This window comes from Sebastes umbrosus, chromosome 16 (genome assembly GCF_015220745.1).
Source record: "Sebastes umbrosus isolate fSebUmb1 chromosome 16, fSebUmb1.pri, whole genome shotgun sequence".
Classification (NCBI taxonomy): Eukaryota; Metazoa; Chordata; class Actinopteri; order Perciformes; family Sebastidae; genus Sebastes; species Sebastes umbrosus.
Window position 1 is genome coordinate 24811248 of NC_051284.1, and position 19458 is coordinate 24830705.

Consider the following 19458-nt stretch of genomic DNA (forward strand, 5'->3'; position numbering starts at 1 on the left):
CAGTCAGAAGCTGGAGAAAAAATATGTATTTCATAATAAAAAAATAAAGTCTTTTACTAGCAGCTGATCTTTCATAATTTTGTACAGATGGTGAAGGTGAGAGCAGTCTCTGATGAGCTGCAGAGCCGTTTCCCTGACAGTGCCGTGGAGAAGGCTTCCAAAGCCACCCTGCAGTCCCTGTTGGATCAGCATGACGTGCTGAGCCAAGACCTTGAGAGAGAGCTCTCCTCCCTCACACTGCTGCGCCAGTATGCTCTCAGCCTGCTGCACGACGTGGAAGTACCCTCACCGACAACTGAACAGGATGAGCTGCCCAGTCTGAAGGAGATCAGAGCTGTTCAAGACCAAATGGAAAGGTAGAGATAAGACACACCTGCATGGTTATTAAGATGACAATTTAATCAGTGGTATAATTTTAATGGAGATGTTTTTAAAGAAATAGTTTGATTCAAATTAAAGCAAATTGTTAAAATATTTAGATTAATTTTATATTAAATTAACTATATTCTGACATTCAGAATTTCAGTAGAGTCATTTTGTCTTTGCCTCCAGCCTCCTGACTCAGTCCAGGACCAAGCGGGCTCAAGCAGCTCAGGAACTGAGGGACAGAGAGGAAGTGGAGAAGGAACTCAGCGTTGTAAAAGCCTGGATTCAGGAGACCAGGGAGCTTCTTCTCAATCCCACACCAGACATTGATTCTCTGCTGCAGGAGCTTGAGGTATATATCATATCTAAAAACAGAAATATCATCTTTCTGATCTTCCAGTCGTCCTTTCTATTATTATTTCTGAGAAAATTTACATGGGTGCTCCATTTGTTGCGTATAGGTTGTACATGGAGAAGTGATCAATTATCGTCAGAATGTGGACAAATTAGCAGAGCAGCAACAGAGCAAGTACCTGGACCTCTACACTATCCTGCCCTCTGAGATCTCCATGCAGCTGGCTGAGGTCTCTCTTGCTTTGGGTGCCATTGAGGATCAGGTACTGTATCATTTAAAAATGTTCCACGTAAATAAGACATTGATGGCCCTCTTTAGATTTAGTATTCTCTAAATTGTTAGCATATGTCAATTCCACAAGGGAACACCTACAGTGTGTTAAGTAGTCATGTGGCATTTGTTGACATGTCTTAATATGTTCTAGGTTCTTTCTAAAGAGAGAGAAATTCAGAGAACCAGAGAAATAAAAGAGGACTTCAGCTCTAGAATCCACGGCATCTCTGAGAAACTCAAAGCAATCTCAGCAAAATTCAAGGAAAAATCTCCTGATGTTGATCACGCCAAAGAAGAGGTCAAGGTGGGTTGCCTTATTTGAGCTTACTCTGAATGTGTTGTTACGAGACTACGAGATGTTGTCAGGCTATAAAATCATACATGTTTCTTTTCTCAGAGCCTCGCTGAGGACTTGGACAGTTGTGGTCGCACCCTCTCAGAACTGGATGCGGCCGTACAAGAGTTTGGTCGCAGAAACCCCCTGCTGGCCAAACAGCTCGGTGACGCCATCAGCAAGCTATCAGAGATGCATCACCACACAACACGGCTGGCAGACTGCAGGAACAACTGGCTCAAAAAGGTTTGTCAGATCCTCCTTTACAAATGCAAATGTTATACTTTATTCATTTGTGTTGTGCTTTAATGGCCTCTCTCTTATCTTGTCTCCTCAGGCTGTCTGCTACTTAGATGAGTATAACGAGATGCTGGACTTCATTGTGAGGTGGTCGGAGAAAGCCAAAAGTCTGGTGAGGGCAAACATCATCTGGAACTCCTCTGTTCATCTACAGGAGCAGATACGAATGTACCAGGTGAGTTGAGTTTCCAGACAGGCATCCTCACGGGTTCTATTGTGATATTCAACTACAGACGTTTTGGCTTTTTATGAAGTGTTATTAGCCTCTCAACCCTCCTCTATGTTATTTAGAAAAGGAAAGAAGTAAATGGATGGACATGGTTTGAGCTTAGCATACATGCCTTTCATTCGCTGCCTTATTGCCCTGCGCTTTAGGCTGTCCTTCGTGAGTCTCGGGAGCTCCATGGAGACCTGGAGTCGATGGCAGAGAAAGTGGAGCTTCTGTCTGAGGTGCTACAGGTGGAGTCTCTGAGCCAGCAGGTGTGTGAACTCAGTCGACACACTGAGGAGCTTCAGCAATGCATTAAGACACGACTGCAGAGCTTGGAGGATGCAGATAAGGTACAGAGCAAAAAAAAAAAAATTCTTATCTATTACTTGTTTGTCACTTTTACAAATTGTCTTCTCTTCCTGTTTTTATTTGTATTTGTATTAAAAAAATATATATATTTTAATTTTATTTTAATTTAGATTTTTTATTTTATATTTTGTTTTTTAATGATTACCTTTTTATTGCCGGTATATATATATTTTTTTTACGGATTCCTCTTGTTGTTTGCACTGTCCCCTTTGCTGCTGTAACACTCCCCGCTGTGGGACTAATAAAGGATTATCTTATCTTATCTCTTAATACTCGTAGCTCATAGTGATAAGTGGACTGTATAATTGACTCATGTATTATATGTCCTCAGAGTATGGAAGCGCTGGAGTATGAAGTTAAGGCCCTACATGTTGCACTGGAGCAGGTCCAGGCCACGCTGACCTCGCCAGAGTTGGCACGCCAGAGCCTCAAAGAACAGCTGGCTCAGAGACAGGTAACCACACCACTAATTAAAATAATCCATAATATGGCCTGTAATTTTGTCATAGAGCACCTTGGATGCGTTTTTTGCACATTATAGCTTGTTCACAGTTTCACACAATGTAAACTTTCCCTGTTTCTGCAGCGTCTGTTGGCAGATATGGAGAGCTTCAAGCAGCAGGTGCAGGCGGTGCAGCTGTGTCAGAGTGCACTGCGGGTCCCAGAGGAGGTGATGCCTAACCTTGCCATCTGTCGCACCGCGCTGCGTCTGCAGCAAGAGGCCAGTCAGCTGCAGCACGTCGCCATTCAGCAATGCAACATCCTACAGGTACAGTAGGGGGCACTGTTGCTGCAGCACAGTAAAGTCATATTGTCCTGCATTCTGACATAATATGCAATGCAGGGTATCTGTAGAAAGGCACGGCTGGCAGCCACGTAAACTCACTTAAAGATGATTTTACTTGAACCGAAGGATTCATATTGTTCTCTTCATATTTTGAGAAGTGTACTGTCAAGTCTACTCACGCAAATTAATTTTTTCATCTAGGAGGCAGTGGTGCAGTACGAGCAGTATGAACAGGAAGTGAGAGACCTACAGGGGCTGATAGAGGAAGCACACCGTGTCATTCAGGACCGACCGATCCCCACAAACAACATCCAGGAGCTGCAGGCTCAGATCCTTCACCATGAAGTACAAAACATTCATTCACTCACTTAACCCTCCTTTCCTGAACAGGAAGGAAGGAGATCATCAGTGTAATAGAGGCATAACAAGTATAGTGTGACATGCTTGCATGTGTTTATCAAATTAGAGGAAACCCACATAAACAAGAACTTAAAGGGATAGTTCAGGTGTTTTGAAGTGGGGTTGTATGAGGTACTTATCCATAGTTAGTGTATTACCTACAGTAGATGACGATCGGCACGCCTGCAGCTTGGGGAAGCAGACAGGAGTTACCGCACAGAAGCAAAGCAATGCACTGCTGTGAACGGGGCCGGCAGCAAAACGTATTTTAGCCACCTAATAGAAAGACTCACCTAAAAAATCAATATCAGTTCAATTAAATTTATTTTATTTTGTATTATTTTATTATTTAGTTTAAGTGTACAGAAAAAAAAGTTTTACAAAAAATAAGTGTATTATTTAATTTTTAAGTTTAACTGTACGTTATATTTAGAATATTGCCGTCAGACAGCCCTTTCCGATGGAAAACTAACAAACAAACTAACCGATCGAGGCAGCAGTAGACCAACAACTCCCGTGTTTTGTGAGTTAAATGATTGTTTTATTCAATGGAGCCTTGTTACTTTGGTGAGAGTATAGATAGTGGCTTCAGTTCCCCGTCGGAAACATAGACTTTATAGCTGTCTCACGGCAAGGTAAAGCGGTGAAAATAATAATAATATAAAAAAGAATAATAATATAATTTTTTTTATTTTTGAATAGGAACTGGCCCAGAAGATCAAAGGTTACCAGGAGCAGATCGCCTCACTAAACTCTAAATGTAAGATGCTGGCAGTGAAAGCCAAGCACGCCACCATGCTGCTGACAGTGAGTGATGTGGAGGGACTGCCTGAGGGGCTGCAGGAGATCGATGGGGAGAAATCCAAGAAATCTTCAGCACAAGCCGTCATGGTAAGAGAACATAATATACCACATAACATAGTGGTGCTGTTTGCTTTGTTGGTGATGGCATTTCCTACTTAATAAACTCATTCTGCTATTTCTGGCTTAAGCTTAAAGAGTTTTATTCCTTTAATCTCACTAATGAAACCTCTTTGCCTGCTTTTATTATAAAATATGTGTTTTTGAAAAGTGCAAAAAAAACACATTGCATATAATTAATCTTCCCAATCCACCTCGCACGTCTGCTCTTCTGTTAATGTTTCTTGCATGGCGTGTCAGATGACGGCTGGCCGCTGTCACACCCTCCTGTCTCCTGTAACTGAGGAGTCTGGGGAGGAGGGCACTAACAGTGAGGTTTCTTCTCCTCCTGTCTGTCGCTCTCCTTCTCCCATCACTCACACTGAAGCCACTATAACAAAGGTATCTGCCTTCCCTCTTCCTCTTCATAGATTTATATTCAGTCATTCTGGTCTTACAGCAAAATTGCACATACTTATTGAAGGAATAATCTTTCTCTAATTTGTATGTATGTAATCTTTTCTGTTAATTCTCTAATTAAACTAATCACTCTCAATTAATATATGAAGAAGACAAAAACAAACCAAGAGGAGTAATAATCCATATCTATTCTCTGCCTGCACCCGCAAGCTCATCATGACTAACCATGAATTAGAGGCTTTATAGAAGTATTTTTATCTGGTTGCCATCAGTTTCATTACTAATTTCTCTTAACTGCTGATGGCGTTGTTTGAATGTTTTTTTTTTAGATGGGAAGAGGAACACTCACAAGAGCTCCAATCCAAGAATTATATGACCCGACGTTTGAGTCTGTGGCCAACTTAGATGACCTGCAGCGCTCATGGGAGACGTTAAAGAACGTGGTATGTGAATGACACAAGACGTCAGCTTGGTAGCTGGTTGATCTCAGTGACTGTTATCATGTTTTTAGCACTTTTACATTGTCCAATTGGTGTTTCAACAGATCAGCGAGAAGCAGAGGTCTCTGTATGAAGCTCTGGAAAAGCAGCAGCATTACCAGGGTTCACTCCAGTCCATCTCCTCGAAAATGGAGGCTCTGGAGGCCAAACTGAGTGAGCCTTTGGAGGCAGATAGAAGCCCAGATAGCCATATTAGGGCGCACGAGGTGAGTCATAACAGTACAATAAAGGTTTTGAAAAGTTTTGATTGAAAGAGAGCTTAATGATGCAGGTCTATGTAAAATACATTTTGGGCCACTCTTGTCACCTTGTTTTGCATTAACCCTTTGTCTCAACTGTACATCACTACTAATTTAGTTTGTTGAAGTTAGCTGGATTGAAAAGGGAATTACGGCCCTGTTTCTAATATCCAAATTTGTATTGTATTGTATAGCATACAGCAGGCCTATTCAATTGGCGGCCAATCATTTATTCCAATAAGAGTTTATTCCCGTTCATCAACATTACGACTCACACTATTTTTTATTTAAATAACTTTTTAACATTCAAAATGTATGGATGTTTATATTGTTCAATTATTATAGGAGGCTAACTAGGCTAACTAGCCCATTCATTAGTTATGTCTTGTTAAGCACAGAAATACTTATTGTGTTAAAAGGTTTTACCCCAATCTTGGAATTTAGGCGCGTCAAACTGAAAAAAAAAATGTTAAATGCAACTTTGTGTTTATTAAAACAATAATCTACTAAAATTAAAAAGGTGTGTTGTTTTCACATTTAAATTCCTCGCTTTGCAGATCAGATAGGAAATGTAAATGTCCGGCCCCTCGGCACTTCACTGTTTTTTAAATCTGACCCTTCTAAAAAAGTAATTGAATAGGCCTGGTATCCAGTCAGAGTATCTACATATATCAAAAAGATAATAATTCCTTTGATTAACATAAACAATCAAAATAAAGTCAGTAAATATGCAGCATGCATCACCTTTAACAATGTTGTTTCCTCCAGGGTCTGGTAGAAGAGATCCAGAGTGCGCAGGAGGAAATCGACCGGCTGCAGACGAACCTCACAGAAGATCTGGCCACCGATGCTGTGGACTCAGACATGGCCGACCAGCTGGCCATGCACTCCTCCCTCGCTGTGCTAGCTGAGAGGATGGCCACCATCCACATGAAGGCCTCAGGGAAACAGCAGATACTCGAGGTAATATTTGTGAAGATTGTGAAAGTGCATTACTACTAATAGTCAAATCAAGTCAGTTTATTTATATAGCAAGGTTTAAAAACAACCAAACTGCTTTACACAGTAAAAAGGAAAAAGTGCAGAAATTGAGAAATGTTGACATATCTGAAACACATCGAAAGCCAGAGAAAATAAGTGTTTTTTTTTTTTATTTCTGTATTACTAAATTAACAAATTGACGTGAAATGTAAAATGTGATATTCTCTGCCCCCAGGAGCGCATTAGTGACCGTCTGGAGGGTCAACAGCAGGAACAGGCCATACAGCTCTATCACAGCCAGGCAGATGAACTTGACCTGTGGTTGACCAGGATGCGCAGCGCTGTAACCTTCATCCTGGAACCTAAACCTCTAGAGGAGGAAGATATGGAGGATCAGCTTGCTGAATGTCAGGTAAGAGCTCCCCCTGCTGTTCATTCACAGCAATGGATGCAAACATGCTAATTGGAATTAATTTATGAATATGAGGTTGCTTAATAATGTATATGTCATTGCAAATTGTCAGGGATGGCAGTACTGTGTCCTGGAGGACTGTTTTCTAGTCATTGTGTCTGGTCAGCACACTAATGCAGATTTGCTAGTGGATTATTTACATCCGTTTTATGCTATATTATCAATATTTAGTTTCCTTTCTCACGTATGGATCATCCCATAGGGACAGGAACCTTTCAGTGGGTAAACAAGAGCATTAGAGCATTAGGGGGGCATTCAGATGGCTGGGCTCCTAAGCGACTGTAGCACTAGTCTTAAGCAGATTATGCAGATGTCTCTGTTTGACAGAGGCCTGTTAGAAGCATAGGCCAGACTAGTCCGAGGTTGTGGCTTTCAGACGATTAATAGATTCCGCTGCCCGGATTGGTGTTGGTGGCAAAGCTGCTAGAATATCCAAGTAGGTGAATCCTAGAGAACGAGGAGGGAGGGAGAGGTACTCTCTGCCTTAGAAAGACCTGCTGAAGCTATGGATAGCAGAGTAGTGGCAATGCTATTAGAAAACAAATGCATCTTCAAACTTTGGGACAGCATTCACTGATGAGCATCGCTGACCGGTCTGGACTTATGATGGTGTTCTGCACACGAGAGTTGCTTTTGAATTTGCGCGTGAGCACGTATGCTAGAGAGCATGGAGCGTGAAGGATTAGTGGTAATATGTTGCACAGGAGGCGAGGCCGGACAGGGTGGCCAAGGATGAGAGCAGAGGGAGAGCTGTCCCTGTCCTGTGGCTGGGGAAAGCTGCTGGTGTAGGGGGGTTCAGTCAGACCCTGGAGGGTCCGTTGTGTATAGAGGGGAGCTGCTGTGGGGGCTGAGATATCATGTTTGAGCTGGCCTCTCTCCTCATGCTGCTGCAGAACATGCTGCTGGAGATCGAAGAGAAGGTGCTGGCCCTGTCGGAGCTGTCCATGCACAGTGAGAACCTGCTGCTGGAGGGACGGACGGAGACCAAAGAGGAAGCTGAGCAGCTGGCCGGGAAGTTACGCATGTTGAAGGGCAGCCTGCTGGAACTGCAGAGGATGCTACAAGACAAGCAGGCTAACATCCAGGTGAGGTGGCGACTTGCTTTCAATGCTGATATACATGTGACACCGACCACATGATATCAGGCTCAGTCCCCTCTGTGGGTACCCTGCTCACAATGTAAAAACATTTTCCAAAATGACATGTGAAGTTTTCCTTCTAACTGCATCATTAAGAACTTTTTTATGGCACTTTCACAAGCCAACATTTAGCCTGCTGTAATAGAACTCTGGTGCATTTTGTTTGGGCGGTTGTAAAATCGTTAATCGTACTCTGGTGTGGACCAAAACAACCGGTCCAAGACCTCTTGCAAGAGGTGGTCTTGGACCTTTTCCAAGCAAACCAAAACGCAGGCTGCCTGTGCAGGCATTTGTTGAGATGGACACAGGTAAATGACAGGTTAACATGAGTGGGAGAGGACTGACCTGGACTTCTGCAGGAGTCCACTGTTTGCTTGACATCTGGGCCGAAGAGAAAATACAGAATATGCTAAATAGAAATTGAATTACTGCGTTTGATGATCCTGCTTCCTTGTTGATGTGTGTTTCTTAAATATTTTATAATGCATTGTCTGGTCCTGCAGGGCTCTCTACAGGAGCAGGAGGACAGTGAGTCAGACTCCAGCCTCTCTCAGAGTCCCAGTGTGCAGGACTGGCTGGCCCAGGCCCGGACTACGCGTTCCCAACAACACCAGGACAGTCTGGAGAGACAGAGGGTACATTTTCACATACTTTGTTTCCTTATTTTAATGGAAATAATAATAATAATCTTTATTTATAGACCAAAACCCACATTACAAAGTGCTTCACAAGGGCAGCAAAATAAAACAGACATGTCATAAAGTTCATTTTAGTACTCAGTCTTCTTGGCAATGCAGTGGGCAGCTCCAGGTTACTGATACTAAAATTGAAATCTTGCACACTTGCATTGGAAAGATCTATTGTTATTATTATACTATTTTATATATATATATATATATATATATATATTATACTAAATAATACCAATAATAATACCATCTTTATAGAATAAAATAAAAATTCTTTGGTACCATTGTAACACCACTACAGTGTTTCAGAAGCTGTGTTAAAGCTATTAAATTAAGTTAACAAATTAAATAATACAAAGTCCAATCTAACTGTTTTACATGTTTGCTTTTTAGGAGCTGGAGGAGCAGCTCGCAGAACAGAAAAAGCTGCTTCAGTCAGTGGCGAGCAGAGGAGAGGAGATCCTCATCCAGCAGGCCTCGCCCAGCAGTGTCAGGTATTCTACACACTATTATACCATACATATATACAGATATAACTCAAATCAAATAGTAACGTATGTAATGATTCCTGTGCCTGATTATAAATGGAGCATTAATTAATTCATGTTTTTGTCCCCGTGCAGTACAACAGAGCCATTTTCACCAGCAGCTTTGGTTGAGAGGGAATCTCAGGCTGCTCGAGAGCAGATGAAGCAGAAATGGGAGAGCCTGAGACTAGAGCTCAAAACTAAACTACAGCTCCTGCAGAAAACTCTGGAGCAGGACCACAGACAGCCGGTACAAACCCTGTTGTGTTGCTATTGTTAGCATAAAGTAGTAGACGTAAAGGTATTGACATTCTTCTTGTTGTTATCAAGTTTTAAAGCCGGGGACCGTTGTTGACTTTTTGCAGGTATACTCCAGAGCTTCTCGTGTGACCACAGCTGGATCGCTGTTTAAAGGAGAAAGACAGGCTGACAAATCCTCTCTGAATACTCTGTATGATAGCTTCAGACAAACAATAGAGGACATGACCACTCAGGTATTATTGTACATTTAATATCTATTACACTGCAACTTTAAAATATGGAGTTCAACATGTGTTAATGAAAATTTGCAACCTTCTTGTGTGTTCATAGCCCGGTGGCGGTGAGGCACAGGTGGCGCAGATGGAACAGCAGCTCTACACAGCTGTGTCTTCCACCTCCTCCTGGCTGGATGGTGTGGAGAACAACGTCTTCTCTGGCTCAGTGCTGCTGGCTGAAAACGCAGAGACACAGCTACAGAAGCAGGAGGTACAATCAGGCGTATTTGTTCAGCTTCTTTAATTATTGCAGAAGGTTTTAAATAGCAAATCATATGAGCCTCATGACTTAGGAATTAAATTACTACGTTTTCATCCTAAAGTTCAGTTGAAAATACTAAATCTCTACAAGAAGTTGATTCCTGGTACATATGTGACTGAGGTTTAATAAGTTACAATTTATCTACTCTGTGGAAATACTCTTTACAATCTGTTTCTGATTTTTCCTCCAGACCTTAGAGAACGACGTGAGGCATGTCACAGAGGAGGTGAAGCACAGCCAGGCACTGCTCGCTGGCTCTTCAGGGTTGAGACAAGAGGAGCGATCGCTGCTAGAGGACAACCTCGACTGCCTGAAAGAGAGATTAGGAGCTCTGGGTTGTGCTCTGGGGCAACGCTGCGACCACATGAGGACCAGAGCACATGAGCTCACAGCCTACCAGGTCTGCTTGATGTTTAGCATTTGTTGCTTTTCAAGGAACTTTCATGTTTTATTTTTCTTGATGAATGTAAAACCAAAACTAATATGGACAGATTTGCAGAGCATTTAGGTAATGTTTCTTTCTATTCGACACATCACGTTTTTATTGAACTTAATCACAAAACACGGGACCCCCCCACCCCCCTACCCTGTAGTGTCTGGCTGTCCACCAAAAACTGTAGACGACTATGAGGTTCATGGTCTCCCCTGGACACTGTCTGTACCAATACATCTGGTTATGACCAGCATCTTTGTTGTGGCTGAAGTTCATCTCTGCAGATTTGGAAACATATCTATAAAATGTCTGTATAGCCATATACTGTATGTATAGTATTATATATATCATAACTTCATAAACCTTAATATGAATGTTCTATAAATTATCTTTTGTCTATTACAGACTGAGTTGCAACTTCTCCAAACTGCTTTAATTGAGACCAAGTGCCAGATCCTGCAGGCCTTAGCTGGAGCCATGGATAGACCAGCCTCAAAACAACTGGAGGTAATGCAAGCTTTAGCATAGTCATGCATGCACACAGACTCATGTGCACACACCGCTTGTCTTCCATCATAGCTCGCAGAGAAGAAAAACTGATTGTGTCATTTCTGTTAGGTTATTGCCAGTGCAGAGGAGAGCCTGAAAGACTTTGAACAGAGGATAACTGAGCTCAAAAGCAGAGGAGCAGCTCTACAGGCGGATCAGATATCAACAAACAAAATACTAAAACTCCAGGTAACGTACATCACTGACAGCTCTCACTGAAAGTTGTTCAGTCTGAAAACTGCAGTAAAAGCTGCTCAGTTTTACTTATTCATATTCTTCCTGTGTGTTTTCAGGATTCCTATGAGGAGCTGGTGATGACGGTGGGTTCCCGGCGTAGCGGGCTGAACCAGAACATAGCTCTGAAGGAGCAGTACGAGCGCGCTCTGCAGGACCTGATGGACCTGGTGGACACAGCTAAAGACAAGATGGCTGCCGATCAGAGGATCATCGCCAGCTCTGTGGAGGAAGTCCAGAATCACCTGGACAAACATAAGGTTTGGTCAACCTGGAGCTCTGTTAAGATAGAAAGGCTTAAGGAATATTTATGTAACACAAATAGTAATGCTGGAGACACACTGCTGGGAGTAAAGTAATTGCTCAATGGTGTGTTTGTGTGTGTCTGATTGTGTTTTCTAGGAGTTCTTCCAGGGTCTGGAGTCCCATATGATTTTAACAGAAACGTACTTCAGAAAAATCAGCGCTCTGATGCTTCCCAAAGAGAGTCAGGCTCTGGAGGAGATGCTGGCTGAAGCTCAGAGCGTCCTCAAACAGGCACACAGTAAAGGAGTTGAGCTGGAGTGTATCCTGGAGGTGAGAGAGGGAATACTATTTGTGCTAACTGTTATTTTTCCTTTGAAAGCAGACTGATATAATCATAAGATCATAAGAAATGCTTAATTTTCTGAAATTATGTTATGTCTTTTTTTCAGACTTGGTGCCGCTTGGTGCAGGATTACCAAAGTCTGAACCGTCAACTGGAGGCTGTTGAAGGAAATATTCCTACTGTTGGCCTGGTAGAAGAGACTGAAGAACGGCTCATGGACAGAATCTCATTGTATCAGGTACAATGTGACATCAATGCAGATTTTAAGATATGGCATAATGATCCTAAATAGCCTCCATAAGCCTCATGTTTTGTTATGATACTGACGCGAATGTAGGAAGGACAGGAAGTATTCTTGGTATAGATTTGTTAAAACACTGGGAAGATTTGCTTTACTTATATTAATTCACTCACTCACTCTCTTTTGTTGTTTACCTGCCCCTCTTCCATTCCCTGTAAAGGGTCTAAAAGGGAGACTGACGGAGTACCAGCACAAGCTACACCAGGTACTGGATGAGGGCAAACATCTACTGCTGTCAGTGTGTTGTCCCGCACTGGAGAACCAACTGGCTCTGCTGGGGGAACACTGGCTCAGCAACACCAGCAAGGTCAACAAGGAACTACAGCGCCTGGAGGCCATTCTGAAACACTGGACCAGGTCAGAAACACACCAGAATCAGACCTTTACATTTAGGCATCAAATATAAAAACATCATCTTTAAGAATGGTCTTTATGATGGGGAGCTTAGCAAAGCAAAGACTGTATATGTGATTTCTGAACTCAATCAATCATTGCATGACATTGTTGTATGAGTGAACTGTGTTTTTTTCCTCTAGGTATCAGAGGGAGTGTGCAGAGCTTAGCGAATGGCTGCAGTCGGCTCTGGAGCGTCTGGAGTTTTGGAATACGCAGGCGGTTTTAGTCCCTCAAGAGCTGGAAACTGTCAGAGACCATCTCTCTGCTTTCCTGGTGAGGCCACAGTTTTATTAGTTTTCTTTTGCATTTTGTACCTGTATTGATCGGGAGATTCAGACTCTTCACCAGCAGCAGTGCTACAACTAGTAGACACATTTATACAGATTTATACAGGACCTTGTTGCTATGACGCAACGGTGCTCACAAATGAGCAATCGTACTACATATGAAGCTATAAAGACACATGGATACTACTAGATTTAACATGCATTAAGGCTGTGTCGAGCTGAGGTTGTGTGTCTGTCTTTGCCAACATTTTGTTCAGTTAAATATACAGTAGTTGATATACACTACAGTACGTGTATATATATACAATTTACATAATATACTTTGAACTATATTCAATTTTTACAGCATATGCTTGGTATATAAGAGCATCACTTTACAGTGAAATAATGCCATTTTTGAAAAAAGTATAATTATTAATGTAAATTATATTTCCTATATATGTAATAGTATTAGTAGCAGTGGTGGAAAAAGTACTCAGACTTTTTACATAAGTAAAAGTGGTAATACCACAATGTACAAATATTGTTACAAGTACTGCATTCAAAATCTTACTCAACATAAGTATCAGCATCAAAATATACTTAAAAGTACCAAAAGTAAAAGTGCTCATTATTCAGTATGGCCCAGTACAGCGATATATATGTTATGTTATTGTATTATAATTATTGATGCATCAATGTGTTCATCATTTTAATGTTGCAGCTGGTAAAGGTGGAGCTAATTTTAATTACTTTATATACTGCTGGGTAGTTTAACCTGTAATAACACATCATCATGTATTATTTGTTATACTTTACTTACTGTAAAGTAACTTAAGTTATCAGATAAATGTAGTGGAATGAAAAGTACATTTACCTCTGAGATGTAGTGGAGTAGAAATATAAATTAACATATAATGTAAATACTCAAGTAAAGTATCTACAAATTGTACTGTAGTACAGTACTTAAGTAAATGTACTTAGTTACATTCCACCTCTGTTTAATAGTAGTAGTACTTCATCCTAAAGTATACCTTTGATTGCATACTAGCCGTTGATTCCTGTCTCGTCTGTCTCAGGAGTTTTCAAAGGAAGTTGAAGGCAAGTCCAGCCTGAAGAGCTCAGTGGTAACCGAGGGCAACCAGCTGCTGCGTCTGAAGAAAGTGGACACGGTGGTGCTGCGGTCTGACCTGGCGCGCATCGACAGTCAGTGGACTGAGCTGCTCACACGCATCCCAGTAGTCCAGGAGAAGCTGCATCAGGTATCGTCACATTCAGCCCGACTGTACAGGCTTAGAAGCTCCAGAGCAAATAGGATTACTCCTTTCTGATGCTTCACTCGTATGCAGGAGTTCCCTGAAACTGGCAGCATGTTCGTTTTTCTCTTCCCGGATGTTTAACATGCTGGTCCAATGGGTTTTAATTTTTTTTTTCTCAGATCCAAATGGAGAAGTTGGCCTCCCGTCATGCCATTTCGGAGCTGTTCAACTGGATATCGCTGATGGAGAATGTCATCGAGGAGAATGAAGAAAACCTCAAGAGTGCAGTCGGGTCAAATGTGATTCAGGACTACTTGCAAAAATACAAGGTAGTGGACTTCATACAGATTTTTTTTTTTTAGATTTAAGGCACTTTTGACTTGTTTACCAAGTGTATGATCTGACAGCTGCATACATTTTCAGTATTTTATGCATTTCAAGGTTGTGAAAAGTTTGTTTGTATTTTTTAGGGTTTAAAAATGTATTCATATTTCTCTAGCATCAAATCAAACTAATTTAGAGCGTATTTGTATGTCCAAAGTTTAGATGTTTAAACATGTACAATCGATATTACATCTTTTAGTATTTCTTTTAAAAAAGTACAAAAGACGGATGATGTAATGTATGATTCTAGTTATTATGAATCTGTGACGGCCATTTAAATTGCGAATCTTCATTTGTTTCCTCCAATTCAGGGCTTCAGAGTGGACCTAAGCTGTAAGCAGCTGACTGTGGACTTCGTCAACCAGTCGGTGCTGCAGATCGGTGGTCAGGATGTGGAGAGCAAGCGCAGCGATAAGACCGACTTTGCTGAGCGACTGGGAGCCATGAACAGACGCTGGCAGATCCTACAGGGCCGCATCAATGAGAGGGTGAGGCCATAGGCACTGATACTGTGATTTATTAGTGTAGTCAGGATGTTACAGTTTAATTTGTATAAAATACTTGCAGATCCAGTTCTTGGAGAGCCTTTTGGAGATGTGGTTGGAGTATGAGAGCAGCGTTCAGGCCCTGAAGTCCTGGATGGCAACTCAGGAAGAACGGTTGAAGAGGAGAAATCGGATAGAGGATTTAACATCTGTGCAGAATGCTCTCAAAGACTGCCAGGTAGGCTTCTCCTACTGTGCTAACACTGATTTATCTAAATATGTTATAACCCTGCATGCTGTTATTATCACACCCCTTTTTGAGTCCATGATTTTTTATTGTGTGAAAACCTTTAGGAAATGGAAGAGTTGGTGAAGGAAAAAGAGAAAGAACTAGAGCGGGTGGAGGAGCAGGGCTGTGCCCTCGTCCAGAACAAGACCGATGAGGCCTGTGCTATCGTCATGGAGACACTCCAGGGTGTCAATCACACCTGGGCTAACCTGGACCACTTGGTAAGCTCCCTTGTTCTCTTTCAACTACATCTTCTTTGTTGTATTCTGCTCTGGCCTGGTCTTTACAATTTACTGACTGTCACTGTGTGTGTTTTTAATTCACCATTTAACAGATAGGGCAACTTAAAATCAGCCTGAAGTCAGTGTTGGATCAGTGGAGTCTATACAAACGGGCCTCAGAAGAGATCAATGGCTACCTGATGGAGGGAAGGTACTCTGTATCTCGTTTCCGCCTCCTCACGGGCTCCCTGGAGGCTGTTCAGCTGCAGGTGCAAAGTCTGCAGGTATGTTAGGAGGATTTATGTCAGTTGACAGATGACATTTATATTTTTCATCGGGGGAATGTTTCTAAATGTGGTCTGTCCTTGCTAGTTTATCCTTGATGGTGAATTAAAGCACTGTATTTGTCTGCCACCTGTGAAGGATTTGCAAGAGGAGCTGGAGAAACAGGAGAGCAGCCTGAGAAAGTTTGGTGCTGTGACCCACCAGCTGCTGAGGGAGTGTCACCCTTCAGTGTCAGATTCTCTCAACAACGCCCTGAAGGACGTCAACGCAAGGTGATCTTAAAATGAAATAAAAAAAGTAAAATGGTATTTTAGCTGTCAAGGCATCTGTTATCCCTTACATTGATCCGTGTCATATTTGCACCCAGATGGACCGGCTTACTGGAGGAGATTGCGGAGCGTCTGAGAAGCAGCAAAGCTCTGCTTCAGCTGTGGCAGCGCTACAAGGAGCTCTACGAGCAGAGCTGCAGCAGCATCCAGCTGCAGGACGAGAAGGCAGACCGGCTGCTCAAACTCGCCTGCAGCAAGGACATCGCTGACGAGGAAGTGTCCGACTGGATCCAAGAATGCAGCGTGAGTGAGGCCACAGCTGGGCCACTGTTGACTCATTTTACATCTTTTACTGTTCAGTATATGACTGAGTGTTTTATTAAGAAAGCCATTTTTGCCACATGTAGTGAAATGATGTTTCTTTGTTGCTGCAACATGATTGCGTAGAAGAGTTAAGCAGATTATTGTTTATTTTCCTCAAGTGAAAGTTTAAATTTCCTCCCAATTGATGCATGTTCTTTTTTCCCATCTAGGATGTATTTTTTTGTTTTGAATGCAAAAGATACTCTACTATAAATCTTATGGTTGCTTTGTCTCAGGAGGCGCTCCGGTCCCAAGCTCCAGTGCAGGCCTCCCTGCAGGTTCTCCAGCAACTGGGATATCAGCTGAAACAGCAGGTGGACACATCAGCAGCATCTGCCATTCAGTCAGATCACCTCTCTCTCACCCAGCGGCTGGCTGCTGTGGAACAGGCCCTCACCAGACAGCTCACCACACTGCAGGTAGAGAAAAGGCTTTGTGACTAGTTCTGGCTCAAATGTTGTCCATAATTCATCCAGTCAGAATCATGAATATTATACTCATGGGTTGCTGACATTTCTCTTTCACACCAGACTGGAGTTCAAGACTATGAAACCTTTAATGACCAGCTGGATTCACTGGGCTGCTGGATAGTTGAAGCTGAGGAGGCTCTGAGGGTGCAAGATCCCAACGGCTCAGCCGACCCGACAGTCATCCAGGACCGCATGGACGAGCTCAAGGTTTTTTTCTTATTTTCTTTTTGTCAGTTAGTTTACTGATTGTCCTGTAATTGAGAAATTCACCATTTCTCTCTTGTCCTCTACAGAGGCTCATGCTGAAATTCAGCAGTATGGCTCCTGAACTGGAGCGTCTTAATGAGCTCGGTTACCGGCTCCCTCTCAACGATTCAGAGATCAAACGCATGCAGAACCTCAACAGGAGCTGGTCAACAGCCTCAGCACAGACCACTGAGAGATTCAGGTATGACACATAAAACAAATGGTAAAAGGTAAAAGAAAAAACATGCAAGCCTTTCCCAGGCTGATATCCATTTCTGAAATTAAAAGTGTCCATCCCAGCACAGTTTCAAGACACTATAGAAGTTAAAACTACTGAATAAATGAAGGACTGGCACAAATAACATCAAAACACCACAGATGTTCAGTAAAGGTCACTGTCCTATGTGACTGAGATGATGTAATGGGTAAACATCAAAATGATGTATTTTGTATGCTCCTTGCAGCAAACTGCAGTCCTTCCTGCTGCAGCAGCAGACCTTCCTGGAGAAGTGTGAAGCCTGGATGGAGTTCTTGGTCCAAACAGAAGAGAATCTGGCAGTGGAAATATCTGGGAACTACCAGAGTTTGATGGAGCAGCAAAAGGCTCATGAGGTTAGAGTCCCTTTTGAAGTAAAATAACCTGAAACAGCTGCCTTTTTAATTATTAATCATTAATTATCAATATGTTGTCTTCCAGTTATTCCAAGCCGAGATGTTCAGCCGGCAACAGATCCTCCACTCTATTATCAGTGATGGACAGAGGATGTTAGAGCAGGGTCAGGTGGACGACAGGTAAGGAGCCCAATATGTTTCTAATCTGTTTAATATTTTATATAATATTACTCTGAGTAGAAGATTGCCAGACCTAGTAAATCCATTGCTCTTTGTTTATCACAAAACAATCTGTTAAAAGTCCTCCTTTTACAATCATACGACTTCCCTCTCCTGCAGAGATGAGTTCAACCTGAAGCTGACTCTCCTGAGTAACCAGTGGCAGGGCGTAGTGCGACGTGCTCAGCAGAGGCGGGGCATCATTGACGGTCTGATCCGCCAGTGGCAACGTTACAGAGAAATGGTGGAGAAGCTGCGCAAATGGCTGGTGGAGGTGTCCCACCCTGCAGAAGCCCTTCAGACAGGGACTACAGTGCCTCTGCAACAGGCCCGCTCCATGCTGGATGCTGTCCAGGTACACAGAGTTCACATCTCAGATTTATCTAGATGGTGCTGGACAGAAAGTGTTTAGTCCACCCATTAATCTTTGTCAGGGTGACTAAGAAGTATTATGCAGTGGATCCTGGCAAAAATCCTCTAAGATCAACATCTTGATCAATGAAGAGAGAATAAACTGAATTGAGTTATAGCTACAGCAGGGACTGAGGCAGATTTGGTGCCAAAGGGGCTTAAAAAATCAATAGCGTTTCATTTTTCTTGATGTGATAAACCCCGCCGATATGATACTCTAAAAGAGGGAACTGTACTGTAAGAACTATTTATATATATGTTGGTTGGGCAGGAATTGACAGGTCTGTGTGATTGTGCTTTCTGGTTCAGCTGAGGGAGAAGGTGCTGCAGCGTCAGCAAGGCAGCTACATCCTGACGGTGGAGGCTGGCAGACAACTGCTCCTGTCGGCTGATAGCCGGGCGGAGGTGGCCCTGCAGGCAGAGCTTACTGATATCCAGGAGAGATGGAAACATGCCAGCATCTGCTTGGACGAACAGAAGAAAGGGCTTGCCACCTTGTTAAAGGTAAACCGTACAAATTACCAGCACAGCTGATGGAGTAAAAGGAACCTCAGGGGGCATTGAAGAGATAATATAAAGGTTTCTGCATCGTAGGTGCAAGTTTGTATACTTTACCTCCACCAAGAGACACAACAAACTTTTACTTGTGGCTTAGATGAAGACATAATAGAGAAATTAATAGAGAAATAACTATTATTTTTCAGTTTAACTATACGTTATATAGTACTGATGCAGTTGAAAACATCGTTTATGTCATGTGCAGGACTGGGAGAGGTGTGAGAGAGGTATTGGTGGATCACTGGAAAAACTCAGAGCCTTCAAACGGAAGCTCTCTCAGACTCTACCTGATCACCACGAAGATCTGCAAGCTGAGCAGATGCGCTGCAAGGTAACAACTTCTTCATTAAGTGGACATTTTTTTCAGAAAGAAAACTTAACACAAGGCTGAAATTCAACACTGCTTTGGGGACCTTGACCTAAAAAGTGTATAATCAGTGTAGAGGTATTTGAATAAGTTGCCTCATCCGTTGAGCTGACTTTGAAATAAATTGAATTGACATTGTTGTTGAGGACACGAGGTGGTGTTAAAAGTTCTCTGTCTGCAAGATTTACAAAAT

At 42.3% G+C, this 19458-nt stretch overlaps 1 protein-coding gene across 14 annotated transcripts in view; it reads left to right on the top strand.

The window, feature by feature from the left end:
* syne1b (spectrin repeat containing, nuclear envelope 1b) overlaps positions 1 to 19458 on the top strand; it is an 89596-nt gene that overhangs the window by 56735 nt on the left and 13403 nt on the right. For 13 of the 14 annotated variants that reach the window (XM_037747215.1, XM_037747229.1, XM_037747222.1 and 10 more), the window contains 46 exons: positions 88 to 356; positions 553 to 718; positions 828 to 983; positions 1146 to 1298; positions 1392 to 1574; positions 1666 to 1803; positions 2004 to 2189; positions 2540 to 2662; positions 2795 to 2977; positions 3197 to 3340; positions 4097 to 4285; positions 4556 to 4696; positions 5044 to 5157; positions 5259 to 5420; positions 6222 to 6416; positions 6670 to 6846; positions 7800 to 7991; positions 8549 to 8680; positions 9128 to 9228; positions 9358 to 9511; positions 9627 to 9755; positions 9853 to 10008; positions 10250 to 10459; positions 10898 to 10999; positions 11111 to 11230; positions 11335 to 11535; positions 11678 to 11851; positions 11971 to 12102; positions 12326 to 12522; positions 12702 to 12834; positions 13907 to 14089; positions 14266 to 14415; positions 14782 to 14958; positions 15038 to 15193; positions 15310 to 15465; positions 15579 to 15749; positions 15889 to 16022; positions 16118 to 16322; positions 16619 to 16801; positions 16913 to 17059; positions 17146 to 17300; positions 17563 to 17710; positions 17796 to 17890; positions 18050 to 18284; positions 18650 to 18844; positions 19104 to 19229. In XM_037747215.1, the coding sequence (XP_037603143.1) occupies positions 88 to 356; positions 553 to 718; positions 828 to 983; positions 1146 to 1298; positions 1392 to 1574; positions 1666 to 1803; positions 2004 to 2189; positions 2540 to 2662; positions 2795 to 2977; positions 3197 to 3340; positions 4097 to 4285; positions 4556 to 4696; positions 5044 to 5157; positions 5259 to 5420; positions 6222 to 6416; positions 6670 to 6846; positions 7800 to 7991; positions 8549 to 8680; positions 9128 to 9228; positions 9358 to 9511; positions 9627 to 9755; positions 9853 to 10008; positions 10250 to 10459; positions 10898 to 10999; positions 11111 to 11230; positions 11335 to 11535; positions 11678 to 11851; positions 11971 to 12102; positions 12326 to 12522; positions 12702 to 12834; positions 13907 to 14089; positions 14266 to 14415; positions 14782 to 14958; positions 15038 to 15193; positions 15310 to 15465; positions 15579 to 15749; positions 15889 to 16022; positions 16118 to 16322; positions 16619 to 16801; positions 16913 to 17059; positions 17146 to 17300; positions 17563 to 17710; positions 17796 to 17890; positions 18050 to 18284; positions 18650 to 18844; positions 19104 to 19229 (7428 nt within the window). The remainder of the gene's footprint in view (positions 1 to 87; positions 357 to 552; positions 719 to 827; positions 984 to 1145; positions 1299 to 1391; positions 1575 to 1665; positions 1804 to 2003; positions 2190 to 2539; positions 2663 to 2794; positions 2978 to 3196; positions 3341 to 4096; positions 4286 to 4555; positions 4697 to 5043; positions 5158 to 5258; positions 5421 to 6221; positions 6417 to 6669; positions 6847 to 7799; positions 7992 to 8548; positions 8681 to 9127; positions 9229 to 9357; positions 9512 to 9626; positions 9756 to 9852; positions 10009 to 10249; positions 10460 to 10897; positions 11000 to 11110; positions 11231 to 11334; positions 11536 to 11677; positions 11852 to 11970; positions 12103 to 12325; positions 12523 to 12701; positions 12835 to 13906; positions 14090 to 14265; positions 14416 to 14781; positions 14959 to 15037; positions 15194 to 15309; positions 15466 to 15578; positions 15750 to 15888; positions 16023 to 16117; positions 16323 to 16618; positions 16802 to 16912; positions 17060 to 17145; positions 17301 to 17562; positions 17711 to 17795; positions 17891 to 18049; positions 18285 to 18649; positions 18845 to 19103; positions 19230 to 19458) is intronic. The other variant, XM_037747223.1, reaches the window with a different exon arrangement.